We start from the raw sequence: 12631 nt of genomic DNA, 5'->3' as shown, positions 1-12631 counted from the left end.
TTACCTGATGGACAAGAAATGTTAAACAAAATGATGATGTGAGCAACTATGGCTGTCCTACATCAAGGCAGCCATTTGGGGAGGGGGGGGGGGGGGGGGGTACAAGCAATGTGTGATTTAGTTCTTAGGGAATATGGATGTAAAGGAATATAATACAATTGCTAAACAAATATGAGGGATGTATAATATGCAGAAAGGTAAATAAGAAAGTCTTGAGAAAACAGACCCTGGGAGGAAGAGACCCAGGATTAAGAGCCTTCCAGAGTATACAGGTAGATTATACTGAACTACCCAGAGTAGGGAGACTAAAATATATGTTGGTCATAGTAGATCATTTATCTGGTTGGGTTGAGCGTAAGGCTAACACAGGGGCCTGGATCAGATCTCTTTTGAGTTCCTCAACTAGTTCTTTTTCCTCATCAACCCAACTTAGACATTTTGGTTCCTCCTCCAATAGTTTGAGGTATAATTTCTTAGTCTTTTGAGCATAGGAATCAATCCACAATCTGCAATATCCCGTTAGACCCAAAAATTTACCTAACTCCCGGTTAGTCCTGGGCAGCGGCATCCCCACTATTCCCTCTATCCGCTCTGGGCTTATCTTTCGCTTTCCCTCACTAACTAAATGTCCCAGTATTTCACTTCTCACTCCACATATTGTAATTTGTTTTTACATACTCGTACCCCCTAGCTACTGCCACTGCGAGTGGGGTGTCTAAAACAATATTAGAGCACATAATTCCCCGATATGGGCTAGTAAACCATATAAATTCCAAACAAGGAACTCATTTTACCTCTAAAGTGTTACAGGGGGTAATGAAAAGGTTGGGAATTTCCTGGGAGTTCCACACTCCATGGCACCCGCCATCATCAGGAAGGGTTGAGAGAATGAACCAAACACTCAAACGACAGCTCTCTAAATTGATAATAGAAACCAGACTCCCTTGGACCAAATGTTTACCTATAGCTCTCTTGCGAGTACGAACAGCCCCAAGGAAAGATTTGGGACTATCCCCCTATGAAATCTTATTTGGATTACCTTATGTGGGAACAAATAGAAAATTGCCAATTCCCGAAACTAAAGATTTGTTCTTAAAGAAGTATATACTGGGCTTGTCCTTCTCTCTGTCTTTCCTCAGGAAACAGGGTTTATTAGCACAGACTCTACCCCTTGAATTCCCCGTTCATCCCATCCAGCCGGGAGATTGGGTCATAGTAAAATCATGGACAGAGACTAAATTGCAGCCGGACTGGGAAGGGCCGTACCAGGCGCTTTTGACCGAAACGGCAATAAGGACGGCGGAGAAAGGCTGGACTCACTACACTCGGATCAAAGGGCCAGTGGAATCTCCAGTTGAGAAAGAAGTCTGGACAGCCGAATCAACGCAAGAACCGCTGAAACTCAGGCTGAAGAGATTTTGAGTAACTGATTATACAGTGGCGACGCGAGCGCGGGGATTATTTCTGTAGGATTGCATATTAAGTCTTTTTGTGCTTCAGCATGATGTTTCGAGTACTGGGAATACTTAGAGTTATGATGCTAGCCCTCTTAGTATTGGGATTTTGTCAAATATCATTTTCATATGTATTATTAACGGTTCCTGAGTCTGATAATCCACAAGTAATAGACGTTGATGCATGCAGCTTAGTAAATTGTGGGGATGTAGCTAATCAGAGACAGTACCGCAGCTCTGAGATACATCTTAAGTCCTATGGGGGTGACCTTGGGGATAGTACTTGGTATAATGGTCTCGTCACAGTACACTGGACCCCCTTCCGACCAGCTCACGATTGTCCCAATAAAAAGTGTAACCCAATATACCTGACAATAAAGAAAACCACGTGGCGTGAAGCAATTCTTGGGGAGTGGGGGGGGGGGGGGCCCTATGAGATACAATTAAATGAAACATTTGAGATAGAAATGAAAGCAAATGGGAAGGATTTCTCGGGCTGTTGTTTTCGAATTAGTGTAGGATAGGGGAAATGGGCAGAACTACTGGATAATGAGATACAACCTTTCACCCCTCCTGATGATCCTAAAGTAGTAAAAATTATAGAGGTAAAGGACTTGAAACAGACTATCGAAACAGAAACTGGGTACGGGGATGCAAATGCCCGGGTTGAATGGGTAAAGTATACTGTAAAAAGTCTGAACAAAATCAATTGCTATGCATGTGCCTCTGGTAGGCCAGTGGCCCAGGTGGTTCCCTTTCCGCTCAGGTGGAAGCGAGACAGGGCAGGGCATGAAATGTATGATAGCCCTGTATCAGGGTGAGACTGCATGGAAAGATAGGAATTGTACCTCCCTATCTCTGATGTTCCCTCCCTTGGAGAAGAAAGTCCCCCCCACATTTTCCGCTGCAGTTGGAAATCACGTCGTGTGTGCGTAGACGAGGTACTAGTCGGTCTAGAGAAGCTGAAATTATGTACAGAGATTAAAAATGTTACCGAAACGGAGAAGGGAGGGAACTACTCAGCACTAAAGGTTCCCCGAGCGGATTTGTGGTGGTACTGTGGAGGCAAAATATTGAGACCCACCCTACCTCCGGATTGGAGAGGGAATGTGCAATTGTACAATTGGCAATTCCATTTACCCTGGCATTTGAGAAGGAAAAGATAGTAGGGAAAAAGGGAAGAGGTAAGAGATCACTGTTAGACACTTCTTTCGATGACAGGATTTATCACGATTTGGTAGGGGTCCCGGGGGGGGGGGGGGGGGGGGGGGGAAGGTAACTTGATGAGTTCAAGGTTCGTAACCAGATTGCAGCAGGCTTTGAGTCAGTTCTCTTTTGGTGGGTAACAATTAATAAAAATATAGATTGGATAAATTACATTTTCTATAATCAACAGCGATTTATAAATTATACAAGAGATGCAGTTAAAGGAATATCAGAACAGCTTGATGCAACAAGTAGGATGGCATGGGAGAACAGAACGGCCCTTGATATGATTTTAGCAGGAGAAGGGTGTGTGTGTGTGTGTGTGTGTGTGTGTGTGTGTGTGTGCGTGTGCGTGTGCGTGTGCGTGTGCGTGTGCGTGTGAGAGAGAGAGAGAGAGAGAGAGAGATGTTAGGAGGAAGCTGTTGTACCTTTATTCCTAATAACACTGCACCTGATGGTTCAATTACTCGGGCCTTAGGGGGGTTGACTACCTTAGCAGAGGAACTTTATCGACTAAATAATGAGGGGAGAGTGAGACCAAGATGAATGAAATCTTCGATACGATGTTTGCAAATTTCGGGGGCAATGCTTAAAACAAAAATGCAGAAGATAACAAATGGTAATTAATGGAAAAGGGGAAATTGTGGGATATAGGTAAATTAATGTTACTTCTACAATTATAATTGCTTATACAAAGTAAATGAACTCTCACCAGTGTGTAATTGTTTCAGCCAAGAGCTGAGTCAACAAGAATGAAACTATGTGGAGGAAATGCATAATTGTTTTTTTTTGTGTTAGCTAAAATTGTACGCAAGAAAGAAACGGGACTGCAAAACAATGGTAGAAATACAGGTGACTAGATAAGGTGCTGTGAAGAGAGGCAGTTAAGCTAGATACGCCTGTATAAACAATAGGCATAAACATTTGTTTCTCACTTTAACAGAAACAGGAACAAACCCCAATTAAAAGAGTCTTAATAATAAGATGCTGAGAGGGGCGGCACAGATGGATGGAGTAGATAATGGTAAGCAAAGGATGTGCCTAACAATAACCCACAGCAGGATGAGGTCAAACGGCCTTGTGAGGCCAGAAATAAACATTTTGTCACAGACAAGGCCGGATAAGATTACTTACAGTGTGGAAACAGGCCCTTCGGCCCAACAAGTCCACACCGACCTGCCGAAGCGCAACCCACTCATACCCCTTACCTAACACTACGGGCAATTTAGCATAGCCAATTCACCTGACCCGCACATCTTTGAACTGTGGGAGGAAACCGGAGCACCCGGAGGAAACCCACGCAGACACGGGGAGAACGTGCAAACTCCACACAGTCAGTCGCCTGAGGTGGGAATTGAACCCAGGTCCCTGGCGCTGTGAGGCAGCAGTGCTAACCACTGTGCCACCGTGCCGCCCACAAGAGATAAACAGGAGTAATTAATGGGTACCGGTCGTAGGGAAGTGGAGGATGTAAACGGGGGGGGGGGGGAAGCAATGAAATTTTAAAAATCTATAGGAACCAAATTATATAAATATCAAGTATTCGTTGAATTCAGTGTGTTTTGTCCCTGCCTTGTGGACAGTGGACATCACACCCACTTGCAAGTGTGAAATAATCGACACTACTGATTCAGATCTTGTCTCGGACTGAAATTATTGAAGTGAGTGAGCTTTGTTTCTCACAGTGTCTTCTTGTATTGCAGTGTCTGACCATATGCCCACTCATCACAATTTAGAAATTGTACTTTTGATTCCAAATCTAAATTGGGAATGTATACTAAGAACAAGGATCCTTGAGAAACACCACTGTTGGTCACTCAATATCAATCTTTTACTCCCAATTCTTGAGGTTTCTCTTGAAGCCAGTACTTCTTGTCCCCAGACTCTATTTCTCTAACCTTATTCATTAGGGTGCTATGGGTTACCCTATTGAAGGCCTTTAAAAAAATCTAGATAACTACTATGTCAGAATTGTCTACTCTGCTCAATCCTTAAATGCAAGAAGGTCTAACATGATTTTCCCTTTCCAAATCCACACAGAGTATTCATTTTTATATATTTTTTAACTAATCTTCCATTCTCTCCTTTTGTAAAGTTTCTGACCTGTTGGCCATTACTGATCTTAAGCTGTCCAGTCTAATAGTATTTCTTGAATGTGCTCTGCTTTTGGTGTGCTTTCCTTTATTGGTCAGAGTATTGAATACAGGAGTTGGGAGGTCATGTTGTGGCTGTACAGGACATTGGTTAGGCCTGTGTTGGAATATTGCATGCAATTCTGGTCTCCTTCCTTACGGAAAGACGTTGTGAAACTTGAAAGGGTTCAGAAAAGATTTACAAGGATGTTGCCAGGGTTGGAGGATTTGAGCTACAGGGAGAGGCTGAACAGGCTGGGGCTGTTTTCCCTGGAGCGTCGGAGGCTGAGGGGTGACCGTATAGAGGTTTACAAAATTATGAGGGGCATGGATAGGATAAATAGACAAAGTCTTTTCCCTGGGGTGGGGGAGTCCAGAATTAGAGGGCATAGATTTAGGGTGAGAGGGGAAAGGTATAAAAGTGACCTAAGGGACAACTTTTTCACACAGAGGGTGGTACGTGTATGGAATGAGCTGCCAGAAGATGTGGTGGATGATGGTGCAATTGCAACATTTAAGAGGCATTTGGATGGGTATATGAATAGGAAGGGTTTGGAGGGATATGGGCCGGGTGCTGGCAGCTGGGACTAGATTGGGTTGGGATATCTTGGCATGGACAGGTTGGACCAAAGGGTCTGTTTCCATGCTGTACATCCCTATGATTCTATAATTACATTTGTATTCTGTGGTCCCTGTTGCAGGCACTATACTTTTTTCTAAGAGAGTATTAAAGAGACATTATTAATTTCAATAACTTATATAGATTACTTTTAAAATAAAAAAAATCTCTCTGGACCAGCCCCTTTGAATTTGTTTAGTTTTTCGAATTTATCCTCATTTTCTCAGTTTAATTTTAAATGATGTGCAGGTGCCAGTGTTGGATTGGGGTGGACCAATTCAGAGATCACACCTGATGAAGGAACAGTGCTCTGAAAGCTTGTGATTTTAAATAAACCAATTGTACTATAATCTAACATTGTGTGACTTCTAGTATTAAATGCACATCTGATTGCTCAACCCATCATTTATTATGACTACTTGTTAATTCTTCCTGATTAATTCCAAAGTGAAATCTTAAATTCCCAACATTTCTACAGCATTGCCTATGGTATTACCTTGGCAAAAGTGAGGACTGCAGATGCTGGAAACCAGAGTTTAGATCAGAGTGGTGCTGAAAAAGCACAGCAGATCAGGCAGCATCAGAGGAGCAGAAAAATCGACGTTTCGGGCAAAAGCGCTGATGATTTTCCTGCTCCTCAGATGCTGCCTGACCTGCTGTGCTTTTCCAGCACCACTCTGATCTAAACTATGGTATTATCTTGTCTATCCGTTAGTATTGTTATGTCCATCACAGCTTTCTTCACTTAAATGATTTGGGTATAACGTATTTGACTACTTAGCTTAATGTTCCCTGATAATTTAGTTTCAACTTCTTTATTTACTTTTCTTTTAATGCGTTTCCTAACTTCTTTGAATTCCCCCTTATATATTCCTGTCTATGAACTTGACATGTGTTTCATTCATAAATTGTTCCATTGTGCCTTTATTCCATCAGGCAGTCTCGTTTGTGTTTAGCTTGTTCTTTACTTTCACAAGTATATATTGTCCCCCAAATTGTTGACCAAAAAGTTTTAGATGTTTTTCATTTGTTTGCCAATATTGATCTTAAGCTCCATTGTTAGCCTCTTGAAATTACTTTTTATCCAATCTCTCAACTTATGTTTTCATCATAATCTTGTATATTGTCGTGATCATTAATATTTTATTATGGCCACAATTTTCTAGATATTCTCCTCCTTTTACACATGTATTCTGGCGCAGGGGGTGTCAGCTGGACAGCTGGTTTGTAATGTACAGTGATGCCAACTGCACGGGTTTAAATGCTGTACAAAATGAGGTTATGAAGCACTCACCTTGCCTGAATAATAGTGATTCTCAAACTAAATTATGACCAGTTATCTCTGCCAAATGAGCAGCCCTCTGGTCTGGTAAGACCATAGCAACTTTACATACTCTGGCTCAGTTTGCAATACTACATCACATTTTCCCTATTGGGGTCTTTATCTATTGGTTACAAATGTACCCCACATACACAATAGGGATCTTATTCACTTCTCCTCTTTCTGTAACTTCTCGCCGAATTAATATGGGAATTGAAATTTTCCTTAACTGTTTGCCATGATTATAAATAATTCCTTGAACTGTCTATATTTCTTCCTCCACTTCTGTTCCCCTATTAATGGTCTGTGAAGTATTCTTATGGTGTGCCCTTATCACTCTATCCAAAAAGATTCCTTTGTGAGCTGACTGAGACATGTCTCTATTTTATTGCCATGTGTGACAATGCTGTCACTTTAAGAGATTATTTTGTTCTGGTTTTCTTTTGAAGAGAGGTTGTAAGGCAGAGATTCCAAACTAACTGAGGACAACTTGATTAAATAGCTTGGGAGGCCCCTTTTTTTAAAAAAACAGCCTGAATGGGTGTGGCCAGCTCTCAGATCCAGATTTCAGGGTTTTGGTTTGTTTCAGTAACATCAGAAGATATTGGGATCTCAAAAGAATTGGAAGCTTCAGTGACTGCCTCTTAGCTTCAGTCACTGAGTCGTCTCTTGACATTTTTTCTCTCCTGGATTGAATAACTGTATGTGAGAATCTGTGTCTGAACTTTCCTTTTTACCACAGGGTGTGTTTATGGAATGTTACTAAATTGGAACAGTTAATTAATAATAATTATAGAGTCATAAAGGTCTTCAGCATACAAAGAGGCCCTTCAACCCAACTTGCCCATGCCACCCAGTTTTCACAATTTAAACTATTCCCACTTGCCGGGGTTTGGTCCATACCCTGACATCCCGATCCTATTGATGTAATATCTAAATGTTTCTTAAATGACAAAAAGCCTCCACCACTACCTCTGGCACTCCATTCCAGATACTCACCAACGACTGTGTCTGGACCCTTCTGTATCTCCTCCCTCTCACCTTAAACCCACGTCCTCTAATTTTACACTGCTCTATCAATGGGAAAATCTGCCACCTATCTTCCTTACCTATACCTCTCATGATTTTATAAACCTGTGTAAGGTCACCCCTCAGTCTCCAAGGTTCCAGGTAAAAACATTCTCAGCCCATCCAAGCTCTTATAATTCAAATCTTCCAGCCCAGGTACTATCCTAGTAAAATCTTTTCTAGTTTAATGATATCCTTTCTACAGTAAACCAACCAGAACTGCATGTAGTACTCCAAATGTAGCCTCACCAACTTCTACCTACCTATAGCAACTGTACCCCAGAACATTGAATTGGCAGTCCTGTCTCTCCCTCAGCCAGGTTTTTCTCCTAGTTATAATATCCCAGTCCCATGTGCCCAGAGTTCATTTGCCTTACCTGTCAGGCCCCTTGCACTGGAAATAAGTGTAGTTTAACCCAGACTTCCCACTGTGCTTGCCTGCCCTGTATAGTACTGAGATTACCAACACGGCCTTTACTGTTTAACTTGCTCTCATTAACATCTATATTGTCATCATTCTTCTTTTTTGTCTCGCCATTGCTTTGGATCCCATCTCCCCTCCCAGACCAGTTTAAAACCTCCCATGTGGCTCTTACAAATCACCCTACCAGGATACTGGTCCTCCTCCAGTTCAGGTGTAAACTGTTCCTCTTACACAAGTCACGCCTGCTCCACTTAAGATTCCAATTATCCAATTATCGACGGCACGGTGGCACAGTGGTTAGCACTGCTGCCTCACAGCGCCAGGGACCTGGGTTCAATTCCTGCCTCAGGTGACTGACTGTGTGGAGTTTGCACGTTCTCCCCGTGTCTGCGTGGGTTTCCTCCGGGTGCTCCGGTTTCCTCCCACAGTCCAAAGATGTGCGGGTCAGGTGAATTGGCCATGCTAAATTGCCCGTAGTGTTAGGTAAGGGGTATATGTAGGGGTATGGGTGGGTTGCGCTTCGGCGGGTCGGTGTGGACTTGTTGGGCCGAAGGGCCTGTTTCCACACTGTAAGTAATCTAAGTAATCTAAGGAGTCTGAATCCATGCCCCGTGCACCAGCTCTCAAGCCACGCATTCATCTGCCAAATCCTCCAAATCATACTCTCACTAACACATGGCAGTCCAGAATTATGCCCTGGAGATCCTACATTTTAAACTTCTCCTAGCTCCCTATAATCACTCTTCAGGACCACATTCCTTTTCCTACCTATGTACAATGAACTCTGGCTGCTCACTGCATGATGCGCCGCCACCACCCCCCCGACCTTAAGAAGTTCATGCAATCGCTCAGTTATTGTATCCATTACTCTGTTCAGTTTCCATTCTGTTAAGTTATTCTAAATTCCTCTTTCTCTGATTGTATTTTAAATGCAGCATTTAAATAAAATGTGCTTTTAACTTCAAGTGGTTTGACCAGTTGTACTGCACCTGAGACTTTACATTTGCCTCTAAAATAAGAAAAAGTTAGGGTCTAGTCTACCTTAAAACGTTCTTGAGGGGGTCTGATCTAGTTCGTAACAAACTGGGGGGGGGGGGGGGTGTCTTGTTGGGCCGAAATCTATAATTCAAAGTTGGGTTTAGGATTGTTGAACTCGCAGGCTGCGAGTGGTAATTGTTGGGGTCTTTTATTTCTGGTATTGAATTCAGTTGGTTTAAACAGGGTGCACCTTGGGCAGGAATAGCTCTTTTGGCCACTAAGTTTTCTGGGGTGGAAGAAGTGATTGCAAGAGGTTTATTAAAAAAGTGAGGAGAAAGTGAGGTCTGCAGATGCTGGAGATCAGAGCTGAAAATGTGTTACTGGAAAAGCGCAGCAGGTCAGGCAGCATCCAAGGAACAGGAAATTCGACGTTTCGGGCATAAGCCCTTCATCAGGATGAAGGGCTTATGCCTGAAACGTTGAATTTCCTGTTCCTTGGATGCTGCCTGACCATGTGTGCTTTTCCAGCAACACATTTTCAGCTATAAAAAAAGTGAGCAAGGCAAAGCTGTTGGAGTTGGCAGACCAGGTGGAGTTGGGGTTGATTTTGTTATGCAAAAATGGGAGATAATTCTATTTTGCTCAAAAAGCACACAATCTGCAGCAAGTCAATTTATGTAACATTTTATAAATTCCTACTTTGGAAACTGAACCTGTCTGACTCAAGATTGGGATACAGACAGACTCTAACCTCACACATTTAATGCATTGTCTGAGCTGAGATACCACTTTCTAAAAAATAAAACCTTAAGTTATCTCGAGAATGCGACCAGAAATGAATTCTGGGATTTATAAATTAATGAACTGAAACCCATTCTAAAAAATGAAGGACTTAACAGCAATCTAAGTTTGTTCAATATATCGCTTCAGTTTTATGACATGTGATCGTTTGCTATATATTCTGTGCCCTATGATCCTGCTCCAAAGCTATATGATGAAGGAACAGTGCTCCGAAAGCTAGTGCTTCCAAATGAACCTGTTGGACTATAACCTGGTGTTGTACGATTTTTAACATCGGACTCTTTGGAAATATCTAAAATTCAATTCCAATTGAAGTAGCTTGAATTAGAGGCAGAAGAATTGGAAAAAATAGTCATAGCAGAAGAAAAGTCGACATAAAAGAGCAGAAGTGAAGGTAAAGGTAGGCCCAGTGAGGAAGATGGTGATGACTAGCAAAACCATCATAGCCAAGATCTGGTGGAATCTACTTAAATATGTGCAAGCCATTGCTTAAATTCAGTAAGTAGGAAGCAGAAGCCTTTTGTTGATCCAAACAAAGTTGGTAGGTAATGTTAGTGAGGTATTTGCAACATTATCAGAGGAGGTATCCAGGGAGTATGTGGAGAAAACCATCTTAAGCATAAATAAGAGAGTACCAGAAGACAAGAGACATTTCAGGAATCTAAGGAGATACCCTGGTTAGATGTATATTGAGTTTTAAAGGATCAAACAAAGTAATTCACAGCATCTGCAGTTTTTTCAGAATTTTATTTATGCATCTAAGACGATTGCATGTATTAATCATAACCCATTAAAGCCGCTGAGTGACAGAAGTAAACAGACTGTAGGAGTGAATGTTTGTGCATGCTGAACTTCAACAAAATGTAGTGTACTAATAGACTAAGACTAAGGGTTTTAAAAATGAAGACACCTTTGGATTTTGAAGCCTTTTTTAAGGGGATGGGAAGTGTTACGATGCTGTCACTTTAAGAGATTATTTTGTCATTTTTTGGGAAAGAGGTTGGAAGGCAGAGATTCCAAACTGGCTACTGAGGACAACTTGACAGCTTGGGAAGCCCTGGTTTTTTTTTTAAAATAGCCTGAAAGGATGTGGCCAACTCTCTCAGATCTAGGTTTCTAGATTGTTTTCAATAACATCAGAAGATATTGGGGTCTTAAAAGTAAGTGAATGTCTCTTGGCTGCTAGTGTCTCTAAATCTCAATGATTTGTTTTCTTCTGTATTGGAGAACTGTATGTGAGAATTTATGTCTGAATTTTCCTTTTTGCCAAGGAGTGTGGTTATAGGATGTTACTATATTGGGGTGTTTAATGAGGAATAGTTACTGTATCTATTATTCTGTCATGTTTCCAACCTGTGAAGCTATTCTGAATTGCTCTTTCTCTGGTTGTATTTTAATGAGTGTTTACATTAATGGTATTTTGCTTACCGCTGAGTTGTTTGACCAGTTGCATTGCATCTGAGACACTTTATATTTGCCTTTAAAATTAGAAAAAGTTAGGATCTAACCCTAACCCTCTTAAAATATTTTTGAGGGGTCAGTTCTGTCATCCTTTAGACTCCAATATTGCAGCAGGACTGAGCATGGGCATTGTCCACTTACACCTGCTTTCTTTTTTATTTCTTTTTGCTTTCACTCTTTACCTTTCTTGTTTTCTTTAAAAAGTAGAGCGCGATGGGTGGAGGAGGCGGCATTCAGTGGCAGCAGTACTGACAGCAATGTCAGGATGAGTTCCAACTCTACGCCTGTCAAGGGTATCCTGGCAGCAAGCAACAGGTCCCAGGCTAACTCCCCCAGCACCGACTCACAGGCCGAGGTGAAGTTCCACGTCAGTAGCTAGACTAGCTTCCAGAAGTGAAAGTGCTGGTGGTGGACTCCAACGACTGATGACTGGCAGCATCTGGAGGAGCATCAGATGGGGAACAGGAGATAGAGAACTCCCACAACCCAAGGCCGATGGCTCCAACTCAGAAGTTGCAACTGCGGCATAGACGGAGGCACACAACAGAGACCCCAGAGACCAATACAAGGACTGCTCCAAAGACTGTCAAGCAGCGATTAGAGGAGCAGTGGAGGAGGAACAAGATAGGGAGAGAAAGTAAAATCTTGTCACATGTTCAATGTTTCAAGATGGCACTAAAATGTGGCAACACTGTGTTTAACATATGAAGTCACTTTTCACAATATTTTAAATTCACGTGACGATAAATCTAACCTAATCTTGATGTATCGCCCTTCGTCCTTTGCAGTCAGCACCCAATTGCAACAGGTGAACATAGATCCACAATGTCGGTTTGACTCCCAAGGGGATTAGAATACCAAACACTGCCTCACCATGACTCATGTTCATTATAACTGACCTCTGAACATCTCTTCCAAAAAAATATACAATTTTGAAATACTCTAATAGAAGCCCAAGTGTTTAACACATACCAATGACCCGGGCAATTCATGGGCTTCAGCGCAAATATTTCCTTCTCCACCTGAAAACTAAACATGTTCTCATGGTAGTGCTGCCAGTGGCCAGACATTTCCCACAGGCAACTGCTGTAGATATTTGGAGAGATCACTTCAGTGAATCCACGTCTATGATACTCCTCCTGTAACAGATACAGATCAACAGTCAAG

General features: G+C 42.0%; 1 protein-coding gene across 1 annotated transcript in view; it reads right to left on the bottom strand.

Moving 5' to 3' along the window:
* LOC132834641 (threonine--tRNA ligase 1, cytoplasmic-like) overlaps nt 1-12631 on the bottom strand; it is a 65257-nt gene that overhangs the window by 29863 nt on the left and 22763 nt on the right. The window contains exon 3 of the mRNA XM_060853542.1: nt 12437-12603. Coding sequence (XP_060709525.1) covers nt 12437-12603 — 167 coding nt within the window. The remainder of the gene's footprint in view (nt 1-12436; nt 12604-12631) is intronic.

This window comes from Hemiscyllium ocellatum, chromosome 42, assembly GCF_020745735.1.
Source record: "Hemiscyllium ocellatum isolate sHemOce1 chromosome 42, sHemOce1.pat.X.cur, whole genome shotgun sequence".
NCBI classification, from domain to species: domain Eukaryota; kingdom Metazoa; phylum Chordata; class Chondrichthyes; order Orectolobiformes; family Hemiscylliidae; genus Hemiscyllium; species Hemiscyllium ocellatum.
This window is presented reverse-complemented; position numbering and strand designations above follow the sequence as displayed.